The following is an 18,638-nucleotide window of genomic DNA, read 5'->3' on the forward strand; positions in this document are numbered from 1 at the left end:
ATCCACTTTATATCAATGGCCCCGGCTAGAAATCTGAAACACATATACCACAAACGGTACTCTTATAAAAAAATATACTCCTAGAATGCGTCTAAAAGGAATCACTCTTACAGACTACCGTGCATTGACACGAAAGCACAGAGACAGACACGTGACCTATCCCGATCTCGGGCTGTTGCCACATTACAGCCTCATAAACAATAGGACACCTCGCTCCAGTCCTGCAATCCTCGCCAGGTCTTCCAGAGTCCACGCTCCTTGAACACGCACAATTGTTTGCTTGCTCAAAGTTCGATAGAAACTTTAATCAGCTGATCACGCCTCTTCTGTTTAAATATCTCATATTGCAAAAGAAACCTTTGACACACCACACCTGGCTCGTCAATATTCAAAACAAGAAAATATTTATGAGGAAATCGCGAACGTGCCTATTTTTTATCGTCAAATGCCTTCAATTTTTTTGAGGATAATGAGAGATTTCAGTCAGCGCGTCGAAGCCTCTACTGGTGTGCACCGTCCTAGACATTTCCCTGATTGGAGTTGTTACATGTTGGCAAGACAACAATAATGTGCGTCCTCTTTGTGCCACGAAGCAGCAACTCAACTAATTGGGCAAACGGGCATTATTCACGAGGGCGCTCCTTTTAGAATACCGTAGTGATGCAATGATGTTCATTTCGCAAATCCTGCCGTGTACATTAGATAAATTAGAACCGCACCAGAGGTGAGCAGGGTTGCACGCAGGGTCCGACGTGTGGCAGCACATGGATTGCCCGAGAGCAGGGGGAGAGGACGAGCACACCACTGTCTTTCTCCGAGGCGAAGCAGAAATGCCTCGGAGAAACGCAGTGGCGTTTTTGGATTCGGGGGCGTGTTCTCCTCTTGCCATTGGCTGGAGGAGATAATCAGAAAAGTAGAAAAAAACACGCCCCCGAATCCGAAAAGGACGGGGCCTGTTCGGAGTGACAAAGCCTCTTCTCCAATGGCTGGCCTGCATTCAAGAGGCCAGCCAATGGAGAAGAGAGGAGAAGAGGGGCGGGTTCAAGCCCCTCTTCTCCGAAACATTAAATCTCCGACTTCCGGTTCTGCCTTCGGCAGACCGGACTGTCCTCGACCTAAAAAGGGCAGCTTCTATTCGCAGAACGCAGCATGGCAACAGAAATCTCAAGGCACAATGCGTGGTGTTTATACAATTCAATCCTTAGCGGCTTTTACTGTCTAAGCTAGATGAAAAAGTACGCACAGCTGCAGTCCATTTTGTAAGAGAACCTGCGAGCATTCGTGGCACATAATAAAGGGCAGAAAAAAAACAAGCCAAGCATGTGGCGCAATGGTCAGAGCTGCCGACCTTGCAGTTGGGGAACCAGGTTCGAATCTCAGCTTCGCTCTTAACATGCTGTGATTTTGGGCAAATCGTTTAATCTCCGCGTGCATACCAAAAATGAACGTGTCCTTGTGTAATGTAACTGGTGCTCATCTAAAGCGCTCCAATACCTCCGGGACGAGTTTGCGCCATATTAAATTAAAGTGCAAACCAAAAAAAATGCTGCAATTAGTCCTGGCGGGTACGTGGCGGGCACTTACTCGTGGCAATGCACATGGTTGTGCACAACGTTTTGCAACCACACCCACTGCCACAAAGCATGGCATGGATTCACATTGTGAAGGCAGGGGGTAACTGCGGAGCTCGCTCTCTCTCTCTGCCTGTACCGACTTGGAGGGAGCTGACAGCGGTCCTACCGACTGATTTATTCTGCCCCCCACCTCCCATTCATAATGTGTAATTCTTTGTTGTGGCTGCTTACTATAAGGGGCATTACCTGCTCTGTTTCTTTAAGGAACAGGGATCTCAGTGCGGACACACTGCAAATTCAGATGCTGAGAGGAACGTCTGCTGTCGCAGGCGAGTCACTGTCCCGTCATTGACTTTAGTGCGCCATTACTGCCCCATTCATAGCATGGGGGTGGGGGGTACGTCACTGCTCACAGCCCCACTCCGCTGTGAAGAATTAGTGAATCTTTTGCTACACAAATGCAGCTCGCAGCAGAACGGAAAGTTCTGCACAGCAAGCTCCCATGATCCCTCCTGCTGACATCACTCATCTGAACAATGCATGTGTTTAAATCTTTATTTATATTCTTCAGATATTTGAATATCTCTATCAAGGGGTGTTCTGGAAGTTTCCCCAAGGGAAAACAAGCATTAAAAATGCAATAGGTCTCGCCTTTCATTAAGTTAAAGCCATTTGCTTTGATATACAATACCATTAGCAAAGCAAATGGCTTTCACTTAATCAAAGGCGAGACCTATTGCATTTTCAATGCTTGTTATGTTTCGAAAAGTTTGTATTCTTCTATTGCTATTAAGGAAAAGAAGGATAACGCGTTAGTATAGGATAATACTTTTTTATTATTCATTGCACAGTTTATATGTTTTTAATCTGTTTGTTGGTCTTTTATGCCGTAATGCCGAAATACAGGTAACTGACTTGACTTGCCGTACAGGAGTTTCGTACATTCGTTTTACAGGACACGCATCCTGTACAGGAGTTTCATACATTCATATTACAGAACCCAGATCCTGTACAATATCTCACTCCATACAGGAGTTTCATACATTCGCATTACAGGACACGCATCCTGTACAATATCTCTCTCCATACAGGAGTTTCATAAATTCGCCATACAGGACACGCATCTTGTACAATACCTCTCTATATAGGAGTTTCATACATTCGCATTACAGGACACGCATCTTGTACATTCTCTCACTCTATACAGGAGTTTCATACTTTCGCATTACAGAACACGCATCCTGTACAATATCTCACTCTATACAGGAGTTTCATACTTTCGCATTACAGAACACGCATCCTGTACAATAACTCACTCTATACAGGAGTTTCATACATTCGCATTACAGGACACGCATCCTGTACAATATCTCACTCTATACAGGAGTTTCATACATTCGCATTACAGGACACGCTTCCTGTACAATATCTCATTCTATACAGGAGTTTCGTACATTCGCATTACAGGACACACATTCTGTACAGGAATTTCATACATTCATATTACAGAACCCAGATCCTGTACAATATCTCACTCCATACAGGAGTTTCATACATTCGCATTCAGGACACACATCCTGTACAGGAGTTTCATACATTACATTCATATTACAGAACCCAGATCCTGTACAATATCTCACTCATTCAGGAGTTTCATACATTCACATTACAGGACACGCAGCCTGTACAATATCTCACTCTATACAGGAGTTACATTCATTCGCATTACAGGACACGCATCCTGTACAGGAGTTTCATACATTCATATTACAGGGCCTGAATCCTGTATAATATCTCACGCCATACAGGAGTTTCATACACTACAGGGGCAGAGGGAAGAAGAGAAGGAGAGAGGCTTGGAAAAATTAGAGATCTTGAGGCGAAGCGAGAAGGCAGGTGCAGACATGGACGAAGAGAGGGGAAAGGAGATGGAGAGAGGGGAGGAATATGGGGTACCGGGGAAGAGGAAAGGGGGAGACAGATGAGGAAAAAGTTGGCAGAGACAGAGCGGAAATTAGAAGGATCATGATAGGGACAGGAACTTGAACATAATGTAGGGTCAGAAAGAGAAAGAAAGGGAGAAATAGAGGGGCAGAGGGGGAAAGAGATATGCCTAGAGGAGAAGAGCGGGAGAAAGAGATAGGGTCAGAGGAGAAAAGAGAGGGAGAAATAGCTAGGGGCAGAGGAGAAAAGAGAGGGAGAAAGAGCTAGGGGCAGAGGAGAAAAGAGAGGGAGAAAGAGCTAGGGGCAGAGGAGAAAAGAGAGGGCGAAATAGACAAGTGAGAAACTAGAGGGAGGGCAGGAGAAAAGAGAGGAAGAAAGAGATAGGGGCAGAGAAGAAAAGAGGGAGAAAGATGGGGTAAGAAGAGAAAAATGAGAGAGACAACAAGGCAGGTGAGGAATTTGATGGAGAACAAGATGGAGACGGAGGAGAAGAGAAAGAGACCGGAAAAGAGGAGAAAATGAGAGGGAGAAAGAGAGACAGATAGGCGAGAAACTAGAGAGGGAGAACGAGATAGGGTCAGAGGGGAATAAGAGAGGTAAACAGGTATGGGTAGAGTGAAAAAGAGCTAGAGAGTGAAAAGTATTCAAATAGATAAGGAGAGAGGAGGCGAGAAAGGAAGAGGGGCAAAGAAAATGAGAGAGACAGATAGGAAAATATGTGAAGGGATGAGAGAGATACGAAGAAGAGAGGAAAAGGTAGATGTGGAACGCTGGGAACGAAGAAGAGGAAAGAGTTTGATACAAAGAGGAAAAGAGAGGAAAGAAAGAGCTAAAGGCAGGGAAAATGAGAAGAACAATGATGGGGACAGACAGGAAAAAAAGGGAAAGATACAGAGGAGAAAAGTTCCAGAGGAGACCGAAGCAGAGGAGACCGGCTCCCACAGTGCGGTAGATGCCCGTCTCCTCCCCTGTACCTTCAGTCGGCAGTAGACTCCTGACCGATATTTTGGGCTCTTACTCCAAATGATTTCAACAACAGTGGTCCCCAGAAAGTGAAATGGAAACCAAAGGAATGAATATAGACTCAATTGTAGCTATATTTAGTGGATTTGTCCAGCCGGATAGAGGTCTGATATTTACTTGTAGGTTTAGGATATAATCATACAAAACAATACATAAACTCGGAATCACAACCGGAAGAATCCTGCTATTCAGCAACTTCCCTGCAACATACTGGCGACTGAGCCGTTGGAGTACGCGAAGGCGACTTCCCCCGTATCCGAGCTGAAATTCATCATATCTGGAGCCGCCATTATAGCAGCCCTTGTCTCCTCGCCCAAGTTCCCCCATTCTGGAATTGCGGCTATTGAGGCTCTATTTAACAGGCATGTTATTTAAGTCCTGATGATGATCCGCTCATCCTTCAAACGGATCGAAACGCCGTCGACACCCTAAAACACCTTATACGCAAAAAACCTTTTGTTCATTCCGCTGTAAAGGTGTTTTGTAATGATTTGTTCTTGTAAGACTGTATATTCTCCTTGTGTAACAAATCGGAAAAGCTTTGCCTGAACCCCCTGTTGTTAGTTTTCTTCCTTGTTTATGTACTCTACTGGCTAAGAAGGACACAGGAGTGTGTCCCATTTTATGTATTGTTTTGTATGACTATATCCTAAACCTACAAGTAAATATTAGACCTCTGTCCGGCTGGACAAGTCCACTAAATATAGCTACGATTGAGTCTATATCCATTCCTTTGGTTTCCATTTCATTTTCTGGGGACTACTGTTGTTGAAAACAATTGTCTCCCAAGGTCCCTGGTCGACTTCTCTTGGGTTCCCTTGTTGTTGCAGAATATACTTACTGCAAATGAGGCACTGCATTCAAGTCCATTATGTGGGACATGATACCTGAGGTTTGAACAGATGTGGCCTTTTGAATGCATAAGTACTTTAAAAGAAGCATCGGCGATGCAGTAGGTCTCGCTTTTGCGAGAGTTGAAGCTATTGGCGTTGTAAATGACAATGTGATTTATTTATCTGTTTTGACAATTAACACACAAATAAAAGGCGCATTGTACTTTACAATGCCTATAGCGCAAACTCTTGTAAATGCGAGACCTATTGCATTTTAAACAAGCGGCCGCCATTGTCCCGGGCTGCTTGGAAAGTGAAACCATGCATGGCACACTGGATGTTGAATGTTGCAGTAGAGCATGTTGTGCCTGCAGTTGGAGAAACTCATTAAAGAAAATACAGACTAAATAAGACATACCGTGTAACAACAGAAGTAAAAGGGCCAGCCCTCATGGGAGGTTACAAATGTAGACAAGGTGGGACTATGGAGGGACTAACAAGCCTATGTACGAATCAGAAGCCAGTATTTATAAAGGACAGTGACACAAGCCAATGGCAAATGTGGGCGGAGACTAGGCAGTGCTTCAAGTCCATACTCCAATAAAGCATGCCTTTCAGAACAGCGCATGCGCTACAGGCTCGACCTAAAAAGAATGCACTCACACACACTTGAAAAGGAAAATTTTAAAGTGCGTTTTACTTTTTCTAAATCGTTTATATGTTTTCCTCCTATAAATGTGTAACTGTATCTGGTCTTTGTTTGGCCAAGAGCTTTTGATTTTACTGAAACTGTGCAGACTGTGCTTGCGTGTAAGCGCTTTCAGCACGCCATTGTCCTCTATTGGTCTGTTGGAGTGTGGGTCACATTTTTCTTCGACTCCCTACAGCATGAGGCCATTGACTAACTTAACTGTGAGTGACGGCGTTCTTCCCTTTCACAAGGACTACGCCCCCACACAAAGCAACGGGGCGACCTCCAAGCAGCAGCATCCAACGCATGGAAACCATGACGTGTGAAGTGTCTGTAAAGTGTGTGTGCTGGTGGCCGGCCCAGCTTGGCCCTCTGCCAAAGCCAGCGTGTGAAGCCAAAAAGTTGGGAGTTATCTGCGACACACAATTATCTTTTGAAGGAAAAACTAATTACATCACTTCCTTCTTCATCCTCAAAATCTGGAGGACAGTACTCCCTTCAAATTATGGATCTTAGAAATGCCGGGGTATCCGCACTCATATCATCCAGATTGGATTACCGCAATGCCCTTTTTACCAGCGCCTCAAAACGCCGTATCCAAAAGCTACGCATTGCACAAAATGCAGCCGCAAGAGTGCTCCTAGGACCCCCAGATTCGATTCTGCTTCCAAGGCCCCGTCCCAACTGCACTGGCTGCCGGTGGCAAAACGGATCCCGTTTAAATCGCTCTGCATAGCTTTTAAAGCTCTGAACAAACTTGGGCCAGAGCAGTTGGCAAGTTTTCTTAAGCCATACACTCCAGCAAGATCCCTTAGGTCAGCTGAGCACAGAAACCTTGTTGTCCCTAGAGTAAGCAGGGCCAAGTGGGGTGGCAGGAGTTTCTCCGTTACTACAACCGAACTCTGGAATTCTCAGCCAACCTCACTAAAAAAAGAAACCAATCTGCTGAAATTTAGAAAGGGCCTAAAAACCTGCCTTTTTGAAGTGAGTCCTAATCTATTCCATCCAGATCTGTATGTTTGAGGGCGGCGCCTAGACACCTCCGGGTATTAGTCACGCTTTATACATTTATCATCATCCTCATCTCTGCCTGGCTGCCATCAGCCTCCATGAAGCAGTAACCAGAGACAGACAAGAGGGCAGGCCCTGCCTAGAATATATCCTCACTTTGAACAAAAGACACTATAGCTGAGAGTGGAGTGTCTGCTTTTACTTGACGGGACCAGTCAGCTCCCGCCAAGCAAAAGCAAACAGCTGTGTCCTGGGTTCGGGCACCCCGGGACATAGCAGGAGCCGACCTTTAGTTTATTTTTGTAAATTTTCACTGGAGCCGCGGAGAAATATTTTTACAAAAATGCTTTTTTGCCCTGTCGGGGTCTTTGTGGGACCCCTGGACCACAGTTTCCCTCACCCTCTTTTTTTTTATTTAAACATTTTTTTCAGGGACTTGGCTGACGCAGAGTCCTGAGATGACTGCCAGTACTTCTTGGGCGAAGTGTTGGCAGCCAATCCAATTTCAGCACAGGATCAGGAGGGTTTGCGGAGCCTTCGCATCCCTAGATATCCAAATTTGTTTTTTCTTTAATATCTTCCAAAATACTGAAAGGATTTAGACCAGTTTTACAAAAAGGTCGCTTACTGGACCAACAGCTACCTTTCTGTCAAATTCAGTGTAATTCCGTTCTGTGGTTCGGGCTGTAGTCGTGTCTAAAATACTTATGAGAATTAACATGGGACACGCACGTTTTATGACACCCGCCCTATGTTTTCTCGGCCCCCGCTTGACAGATCACTCCGAGTCTTTCCAAGCACAACAATCACTGGCACTTTTTTGGGGGATAATTTCGTGAAGATTCATCAAATGGCGACAGTTATAGGCAAGTCAAAAAATGCTTTTCCTATGGAACCTAGGCCCAGACTATGACTGTCCTGTGACCCAAGGAACCAGATTTCATATCCTCGACCAATGGAATCCTACGAAGGAACCGCATCTTGTACAGCCATGCACTGGTTGCACGAGTGGACGCCTCCATTTCCTCCAGGTAGTGGAGCATGCACACACTAGACCCATGTGCCATACATGATAACAGGCAAGGGACCCTAGGTATGGGGGACTGTACAGGGCTTTACCAGATAGGAGATGATGGCTTGGACACTAGACATACCTTTACCAGACAGACCTCAATAGGCAACCTCCTGGCAGGGGCACAGGTGGTATAATTCTTCTGCTAGCATCATTATTCACATCATAGCCTACAGTAGCTGCCCACTGACAGAATGATGGAACAATGTAGGTGTTCTCCATGTAAGTACTGCATTGCGGAAGAAATGAAAGTGCGGGCATGTGGAGACCTCCAGTGAACTAACAGATTGTTGAGTTCAATTGGGGTAAAAACCTAGACCTAGCTAGAAAAAAACAAACCGAGCAGGACGACACAGCTTTAAGATGACTTTTGTCTGTACATGCAGTGATGCAGATGTTCATATGCTTTGTGTTCTGTATCTTGAGAAAATTCTGCCTTTGTATTGTTTGCTCCTAATGGCTTGTTGTGTTGGTTTATTCCTAGGTGGATCACCATGAATAATTTAAATGACCCTCCCCAGTGGAATATCGATCCCAACCCCAGGGGTGACCAAGGCGATGGCAGCAGATGGAATTATGCACTCCTGGTGCCCATGCTGAGCCTGGCTGTGTTTCGTAAGTTTCTTTATTTTAAACATGTGCTTAAACATGACACTTCCTATGTAGTAGCATGTGCCATGTATGAACTTCAGACCATCTGAAATCAGATCACAAATCCAAGATGAGAAAAAGAAATTCTTTAGTGGGATTCAATGGTCCAGATGGTGAGTGAAGGCTGTGATCTGCTGGTGACTTGTTTGTGTGGCTGGAGAGTAAACGGTCTGATCTGCTGGTGACCTGATGGTCCAGATGGAGAGTGAGCGCTGTGATCTTCTGGTGATCTGATGGTGTGGAGCGAGCATGAAGGCTGTAGTTTGCTGGTAACTTGTTTGTGTGGCTAGAGAGTGAAGGCTGTTATCTGCTGGTGACCCGATGGTGTGGAGGGAAGGTGAAGGCTGTGATCTGCTGGTGACTTAATGGTGAGGCAGGAGAGTGAACGCCATGATCTGCTGGTGATCTGATGGTGCAAATGGAGAGTGAGCGCTGCGACATGATGGTGTGAAGGGAAGATGATGACTGTGATCTGCTGGTGACCTGATTGTGTGACTGGAGAGTGAACAGTGTGATCTGTTGGTGACCTGATGGGGTGGAGTGAGCATGAAGGCTGTGATCTGCGGGTGCCCTGATGGTGTGGAGGGCAGTTGAAGGTTGTGATCTGCTGGTGACCTGATGGTGTGGAGGGCAGGTGAAGGATAGCATCAGCTGGTGACCTGATGGTGTAGAGTGAGCATGAAGGCTGTGATCTGCTGGTGCCCTGATGGTGTGGAGGGCAGTTGAAGGTTGGAATCTGCTGGTGACCTGATTGTGTGGAGGGACGATGATGGTTGTGATCTGCTAGTGACCTGATGGTGTGGAGGGCAGGTGAAGGATAGCATCAGCTGGTGACCTGATGGTGTAGAGTGAGCATGAAGGCTGTGATCTGCTGGTGCCCTGATGGTGTGGAGGGCAGTTGAAGGTTGTGATCTGCTGGTGAACTGATTGTGTGGAGGGACGATGATGGTTGTGATCTGTTGGTGACCTGATGGTGTAGAGTGAGCATGAAGGCTGTGATCTGCTGGTGCCCTGATGGTGTGGAGGGCAGGTGAAGGATAGCATCAGCTGGTGACCTGATGGTGTAGAGTGAGCATGAAGGCTGAGATCTGCTGGTGCCCCGATGGTGTGGAGGGCAGTTGAAGGTGTTATCTGCTGGTGATCTGATGGTGTGGAGGGCAGGTGAAGGATAGGATCAGCTGGTGACCTGATGGTGTGGAGGGAGGATGAGTACTACTGATTCCATCAGCTTTGACTGCTTTTACCAGAAACACGCCAGCCTCAGAGACCTTCGCGACCAGTCAATGGATCACAGGGCATACTGTCATGCAGCAGTGCATGTGGTGTCACAGCTCAAAGCACCTAAAAGAAAACCTTCTCAAGAAGAAATAACTTGGAGGTTGTTTTACAATGTTGAGAGTACTTCAGAAGATATTGTCACCATTTTACACCTGCCTGACCCTCAAGGATCTTCGAGTGATCAGATCGTGGTGAGAACTCTGGCACACTGGAGGTGATGCCAACCCTCTAATGTTGGTGAATGCCTCCCACTAGAACTAGTTATCAAGTTGCGGTGGGAACTCTGGCTCACAGGAGGTGACGGCAACCCTCTAATTTTGGTGAACGCTTCCCACTAGGGCTGGTATTGCAGACTGAAAGGTCTCTTTACAGTCGAGTCGGAGCACTGATCGTTTCTCTGGATTTTCTTACACAACAAAAGACTTTAGTTAGTAATGTGGCCAAATGTACATGAGAAAACCTTAAATTATTTCTGAATACCTGCAGCCTATGTTCAGAGCACTTCAAGATGTGGATGACTGGCATCTGCCAGTCAAAGTAGACTTAGAGCTGTCCTCAACACTGAAGGGACTTTTAAAGTGTTTCATACTTGCTCTTGCCTTCTTCCTCTGAAAACTGTCCAGTGTTGAGTCGGCAGAGTGCACACCCAGTCACTATCAAGGAAGGATCATTGTGGCAGTTTGAGATCCATTTTCCAAAGTAAAGTTAGGAAGTTAGGCTTTCACTCACAAACTCTTTACTCAACACATAAGACAGAACACTACTGTAAAAAAATGGGGTTACTGGTGGAGGGTGAGTGAAACCCTACTCAAGCAGCAGCCGCCACAATTTTTGTAGAGGTGATTCACAAGCAAACCCCAAATTAACCTGTGCTCAACCCTCTGGTAGCTTGGCACAGATCAAGATTTCATTGACTATAGCTCCAAAAAGCACAAAGCGCCCACTGTGGATATCTGGTTGCACCAGACCTGGTCAAACTCACAAGTCCAAGCCTACCACAATGGAGTGCGGGCCGTCTACAGGGACCCAGTTAGACCCCCTCAACAAGAGTACCTTAAGTCCTGGTTGATGAGTATTGTGAGGTCCCAAATCAAAGATGCGTCGGTTCCGAAGAGCTGCGATGCACGGTCCTGGGTCGTCGTTGAGGATCCTGTGGATGAGGGCTAGCGATGCGAAGTCCGGCGTCGAGGCTGCGTCCTGGATCCGAGGCACATGATGTGTCCATTCCGAAGAGCTGCAAGGCTGCGATGCAAGAACCTGTATTGTCGACGAGAGATTTGCAATGCGGGGGCCTGCATCGGTGAAGCTTTGCACAGTGACCGTTCCAATGCAGGCTGAGAGAGGTCAATGAAGAGTCCTTGCTCTGGGAGAATCCTTGCAGCAGAGGCGATGCATCAATTCTACCCGGGATTTCGCCAGGCAGGAGAGGTGACGGCTAGCAGATCATCTTCCAGCCCACTTCTAAGGGTCCAGGACTGGGGTGGCACCACTTGGCAGGGTAGGACTCACAGATGGCAGAGTACAGGTGCTGGGTTCAAAGTTGTTGGAGCCTTCTGACTCTGAGGCTCTAGTCAGGATGCCAGCCAACTAGAACTTTGAGTCATGCTGGGCTCCTAGTTTCAACAGATGCCGGTCTAGTCCTTCTCACCCAGGCAAGAGGGCAGCAAGTCATGGCAGCAGTCCAGCAGACTGGCAGTCCTTTAAGCAGCACAGCAGTCCTTCTTCCTGACAGAGTCTCTATGGATCCAGAAGTGTAGTGAAGAGTTGGTGTCTGGGGTCCAGTATTTATACCTGGGCCTCCCTTTGAAGTGGGAGAAGCCTCAAGAGGTTTCCCTTTGAAGTCCACAGGCATCCTGCCTTCCCTGTCCTGGCTCTAGACTAATTACAGGGGGGTATGCAGCCCTTTGTGTGCAGGCAGGACACAGACTATTCAAGTGTAAGTAGGGCTGTGTCCTGCTCCGTCCTCCCATCCTGCCAGTGATGTCCCATCCAGGAACCTTTAAGCTCTCTATTGTGTGTAGCTGTCTAAGAGAAATACACAAAGCCCAGCTGTTAACTACACCCAGTCATGTGACTTAGACAGGCTGAGTAAGGATTTTTCATTACAATTCCAAATACACGAAACATAAACTCGTACCTGCTCCCACTTGGAAATTACCACTTATTAAATGTAATAATGTAACTCCATTGCTATCCTATGGGACAGGTAGGACTTGCAGTAGTGAAAAACTAATTTCAGAGTTTGTAACTTTTTAAATATACTGCACCCTACCCTCTAGGTTATCCAGAGCCTACCCTAGGGGTAACTTACATGTATTAAAAAGAAAGGTTTTGGCCTGACAAAAGTTTATTTTGCCAAGTTAAATTGGCACTTTAAAACTGTACACACAGGCTGCAATGGCATACCTGAGACTTGCTTGAAAGGGCAACTTAAGTAGGTAATACTATCGATACTGTAGGCCCACTAGTCGTATTTAACTGACAGACACTGGTTATGTGTGATACAACTTTACTAGGGACTTATAAGTAAATTAGATATGCCAGTTGGGTGTAAGCCAATGCTACCATGTTTTAAGCAGAGAGCGCAAGCACTTTAGCACTGGTTAACAGTGCTAAAGTGCACAGAGTCCTAAAGTCATCAAAAACGGAGTCAGCCAAACAGGAGGGTTGAAGGCAAAAGGTTAGGCTGCAAACCAGACTAAGGATGCCAAGTCTGGCAACTATACACATACAACCAGCACAGTAAAAGTGCACCATAAATCCCCAATTACTATTCTGCCGCATAGAGGTGCAGATGTGTTGTTTAGCTTGTTGTAAAATCATCAACAGTAGCCTCTCTGAATAACTTAACGACCACTAACTTCTCCAAAGCACTCAGTATGTTTTCAGACCCAAAAGAAAATTGCTCTCATCACTGCCACGGATTACATACTCATGACTCTGGACAAAGGAGACCCTGCAGCTCTCTGGAACTCTCTGCAGCATTTGATATGGTCTCTCACGACATCTGAATCCAAGGACACGCTCTCCGATGATCTGCTTTTTAATGACTAGAAGGACCTAGTCAGTCACCGAGGTGTACGGTGCCAGCTAGGAATGCCCGCGACCTCTTTTGCAGAGTTCCACAAGGATCCTCACTGAGCCCGACTCTCTTCAACACACATGATTCCTCCAGTCAGCCTCATCTGCTCTCATGACATCAAAGTCCTCTCCTGCGCCGATGGCAGAGCACATTCTCGTCCTCACAGATAAGACGCATAGTACCCGGATCAAGTTCAGTACCTGCATGACTGAAGTCACCCACTGGATGAACTGTCTTAAGCTGAACCCACATAAGAAAAAAATTGCGATTTTTGGGAAGAGCACTTCAGCGTGGGACTCCACCCGGTGGAAAACAGAGCTAGGACCGACACCCAAAACCCATGCCAAGAACCTCGGGATCGTCATTGACCGCACTCAACGGGACTGCCCATGTTAACGGCGTCACTGCTTCATGCCTCCGTACCCTTAGGACACGGAGGAAGGTTTTAAAATGGCTCCCGATCAACACCCGAAAAACTGTCGCACATGCCCTAGTCACAAGCAAATTAGACTACAAGAACACCCTGAATGTCGGGATCCACAAAAAACTCACGGACTGCTGCAGATTATTCAGAACTCTGCAGCCAGAACCTCCCAGGCCATGCTTGCATCACACCACACCTGAAGGAGCTCCCCTGGCTCCCTATACACAAACAAGCACAATTCAAACTCCTTACCCACACTTTCAAGGCACTATATAACACTGGCCCAGCAAAGGCATCTGCTTTCACAAACCTTCCACACACCTCTGTTCATCTGGACTCCACTTGTACACAACCGTCGCGCACGGAAAACCAAATCTTGCGGTCAAGCCTTCTCCTACATCACTCCTAAGGTGTGGATCGACTGCCACTACACATAAGAGCCTCCTCCTGACTTCTTGAGTTCGGCAAGAAGTTGAAGACCTGGCTTTTCTGTGCACCTAGACTCACACCTGCTCAGCGCCAGGATACCCTCCCGTGTGATGGTGCACTCTACAATTCTGTACATTTGCCTGTCCCAGGGTGCTCTGGCTATAGCTGAGACATGGAAGATATATATTTTGGTTGTTTTAGTCATCCGTTTTGTTGAAGTTTGTTTCTTTTGTTTTGTTTTTATAGGTTATATCTGGGCCCGGGATACACATAAAGAAGTGGAGAAGGCAAAAGCAGAATCAGGTCGGGAAACCTACCGTGCATGTCTGGCGAAGGAACAGAAATGGCAAAGAAGGGCTACAAATTTACTCTCAGATGTTGAGGAAGCACTGATGGAACGGCAGAACATCTTCTGCAGTGTAAGACTTCCCAAAGGAAGGAGATTAGGAATTGAGGAAAACCTGCTGCACCAAGCAGACACGGATCCGATCGCACGAGAATTACAGCTGAAAGCGGGTCTGATGGACATCTTTCGGAATGACGCACATTGTGCTGACCTGATGAACAAAGACCTGCGAAAGAACGGCAAGCTGATGTGGCTGTACTTGAAATATTGGGAAATGTCTGTGCAGAATCAGAAATTTAAAAAGATTGAGAATGGGATATTAGGGAAAAATAAATTTTAGGTGCAAGAATGTTCAGTTTGATATTGTTCAGGATTTTATGTGCATTCTCACTCACGAGTATAAAGAAAGTATGTATTCATTGGCCAGCGTCTTATGAGCCTGTACAAGAAAGTGTCTCAGCTCACACTCGTTTCACGTTGTATTGATCCACCCAGGAAGAGGACTGTGAGAAGGTAACTGTAGAGATGAATGTTTTAAGGAGTAGTTCTAAGGCATGAAGCTGCAGCACCTGGGGCACCACCAGCAGGAAGGCCCAGGTTGGCCCCGTCTGGTCTTGAGGAGCTGGCTTGAGAGTAGTAAGGGGAGAAGAATGTGAAACCAGCCACCCGGCACTGCATGATCTGAAGTAGGCCCGAGGAGCTGGATGTCGTGAATAGACGCGTGTCCTGACAATATGTCGAGCAGAACAGGTGAGACTTCTTCATCTTTGGAGCTTCAGGAGTTCCCACGTGAGGTGGATATTCCAGATTGTAAGACTTTGAGTGTGTGTTGATCTTACACTGAATGCTCCAGACATGGCTGTGTGTATAGTGAGTAGATTGAGGGTGCACGACCTTGAGCGCGTGGGTTGGTGCCATGGTGGGACATCGTGAACCGATATCTAAGAGTGTCAAGTTGAATAAGACCAGTGTCTTGAATCTTGGTTTCTCTTTTATCTAGTGTTGGTGTAGAGCTATCCGGGCACATGTGATGTGGTTGACCCATCTCAGACCAAACATTATGGTCTCTCCACAAGAGCCGAAACAATGAGCCCCATGGGGAAGCTGCAGCAAGCGGTCCGTCTCGTTGAACAAGAAAAGCCATTTTTTCCTTCAGCTGAATTCATTGTACCTCTCACTTTCATATTCTAACAGGAACTTGTGGTTAACATTCTCTAATGAGCATAACGCGGCTCTTGCCCCATGAGATCAACTCCACCCTGGCCCTCAGCAAGGAACTTGGGTGCACACTTTTAATCTTACATTAAACTGACCTCTTTCTAACTCCTAACTGAAGTGCTTCCACCTCCTCAGCACATGGAGAATCCAGCAGCCCCTCTTCTGCCAAACATCCGAGACCTCTGACAACTCGTTAATTCTTAACTAACTTTAGTACTAGAACCCCCTCCACCTCAGTCTTCACAGTGCGCTTTTGAAGCCTCAAGATAAATTCATAAAATTTCCCTTGTGTACAATTTACAAACTACTGTGATCACCACCAGCTCCTTGACATCTCTCAATCTGGCTTCAGACCAAACCGCAGCACGGAGACAGCCTTCGTAATCACAGACAACATCCGTATGATCTTGGACAGAGGAGACCCCTCATCCTTCTGGGCCTCTCCGCTGCATTCGACACCTTATCCCACCCCATCTGAAATCCTAGGGCCCGATGTCCGGTAGGACACAGTTTAGCTTGGACCCCTACTCTTCGGATGCCACAGACTTGGTGTACCACAAGGATCCTCACTGAGCCCCACCCCCTTCAACACTTTCATGATCCCACTAACAATGACCAACTGTCTCAAACTTCACACCGAGAAGTCATGATCTTCAGGAAGAACACATCTCCATGGGACCCCACCTAGTTGCTGGGTGAACTTTAACCCACACCCGCCCGTACCTCCCACACCAAGAACCTCTGGATTGTCATCAATAGCAAACTCAACCGGACCGCCCAAGTCAAATAAGCCCCAGATTCCTGCTACCACACTCTGAAGATGCTGAAAACAATCTTCAAATGGCTCCTAACGAGTCCCTCAAAACCATCACCCACACCCTCATCACAATCAAGCTGGACCACAGGAACACCCTCTATGCCGGACTCAACCAAAAACTCATCCAACGACTTCAAACCATTTAGAACCTGGAAACCAGGATCACAGACAACCTTCCACGCTACACAAACGAGCCCAGTTCAAGCTCCTCAGGCGCACCTTCAAAGCACTCCACAACATTGGCCCAATCTACCTCCATAAATGAATCTCTTTTTACAAACCCACAATACACCTCTGCTGGGTCATTTACTGGCACACATCCCGCGCATACGCAGATCAATAAGAGGAGGTTGGCCTTTCTTCTGCATCGTGCATAAAGCCTGGAACGATCTGCTGCTGCTATGCATCAGAGCCGCTTCCTCTACCCTGGAGTTCTACAAGAAGCTGAAGACCTGGCTCTTCGACCAGGTCCCCTCCCAAGCTCTAGGTCAGGCTATTATTGCACCTACTACAGCACCAGGACACCCTCTCAGCTGATAGGGTTCTTTAATCTAGGCTTGCCATGTTCAAGCATCAGACCCTGGACTTTGCATTCGTCCAGAATCTGGCATCCCTCTCCCTCCTAAACATCAGCACTTCAGCCACCGTCCTGCTCTCTACGTCCTGCACCTCCATGCTGCTGCTAAACTTTCACACTCTCCTCCGAACCCGTATTTAGGAAGGCCCTCCAAGGTCATCTCATGCTCCTGGGAGAGCTCGCACAAACTACTACCTGAACTCCCCCTAACTCGTTGCACTGTTTGACCCATCTATCCCTTTACAGCTCAGTAGCAGTGTTCAACCAGTCAGTCTTAGGGTGGCCTTCCCCAAAACGTTTCTCCCCTCCTGTTTTGCTGAATTTGCTTTTGTTGGCCTTAGGACTGCTAGACACTTCTAAAGTGCTTGTGCTCACCCCCTGAAACATGGTTTAATTGGCTTACCCCTGATTGGCATATTTAATTTAGTCATAAGTCCCTAGTAAAGTGGCATACCATATACCCATGGGCAATACATTAAATGCTACTAGTGGGCCAGCAACTCTTATTGTGCCACCCACTTAAATAGCCCTTTTAAACATATCTCAAGCCTGCCATTGCAGCCTTGTACAGTTTAAAGCTGCTAACTTGATGAAGCAAAATAAACGTTTTGCCAAGCCTAAAACTCCCTTTTTGATACATGCCACTCCTACGGGGAGCCCCAAACAGCTCATAGGGTGGGTTGCACTGCATTAAAAAAGTTAGACATGTACTTTTAAGTTTTACATTACCTGGTAGTGAAAAACTCAAAAATGTGTTCTTTCAATACTATGAGGCCTACTTCTCCCAAAAGATAACATTGGGTTGCCTTATTACATTTAATAAGAGATACCTTTTGTTTGAAAATTGGTAGAAATATCATGTTTGATGTCTGAGGAATTGTAATTTAAAATCCTCTTTAATGATAGCCTGATTTTTAGTCACAATTCTTAAAATGCCACTTTTAGAAAGCTGCCATTTTCTAGTCCTAGCCATTTGGTACCTGTATCCTGGGTCACAAGACTGTAGTTGGCAGTTGGCCTTCGTGTATTCCTCTCAAACAGTAACACAAAGGTAGACTGGGTATTGGAAGGATGGGAGCGGTGGAGCTGTGCACAGTCCCACTTGCCTTTACACCTGAGAACGCACACAAAGCACTTCACACTAGCCTTTTTTGTCTCCAGACATTCTTTGTCCAGATCGGGGAGGCAGGACATTTGTGAACTATCTGTGTGTGGGGAAGGGGGGAGTGGTAAACCCCTGACATTTCTTCCACTTGATAGCTGACACCACGTATTAAAAAAATAGACCTCTTAAACCCACTGTTCAGTTTACTTCTGGACCTGTAAAGGACTCTCGGAGAACAGCCCTGCTGTTTGAGGCCTGCTATGTACTTCAGAGGACTACCTTACTGCTTCAAGAGGACTGCCTTGCTGCCTGAAGCTGACCCTCTGCCCTCAGAGGACAGCCCTGCTACTCGAGACCTGCTTTTCTGATTGAACCCCAGACCACCAGAGTGACTTCAAGGGTTATTTGGCTGACCTCCTCTTCAGAGCCACAGGAACAGAAAAGCCTCCAACCAACTTGAACCAGCATCTGGACCCAGCCTTAGTGAGTCCTGACTCCTCAAGTGGTATGCCTCCTGTCCTGGACCATGAAAGTATTGCCAAAGATGCCCAGATAGCCCAAAA

At 46.6% G+C, this 18,638-nt stretch overlaps 1 protein-coding gene across 1 annotated transcript in view; it reads left to right on the forward strand.

The window, feature by feature from the left end:
- The window catches only part of LOC146829734 (coiled-coil domain-containing protein 127-like), a 50,646-nt gene extending 35,939 nt beyond the window's left edge, over positions 1-14,707 (forward strand). Inside the window, exons 2-3 of the mRNA XM_085608455.1 lie at positions 8,633-8,763; positions 14,259-14,707. Of these exons, the coding sequence (XP_085464581.1) occupies positions 8,633-8,763; positions 14,259-14,698 (571 nt within the window). The 3' untranslated portion in view covers positions 14,699-14,707. The remainder of the gene's footprint in view (positions 1-8,632; positions 8,764-14,258) is intronic.
- Positions 14,708-18,638: the final 3,931 nt, after the last annotated feature.

This window comes from Triturus cristatus, chromosome 5_2 (assembly GCF_964204655.1).
Source record: "Triturus cristatus chromosome 5_2, aTriCri1.1, whole genome shotgun sequence".
NCBI lineage: Eukaryota > Metazoa > Chordata > Amphibia > Caudata > Salamandridae > Triturus > Triturus cristatus.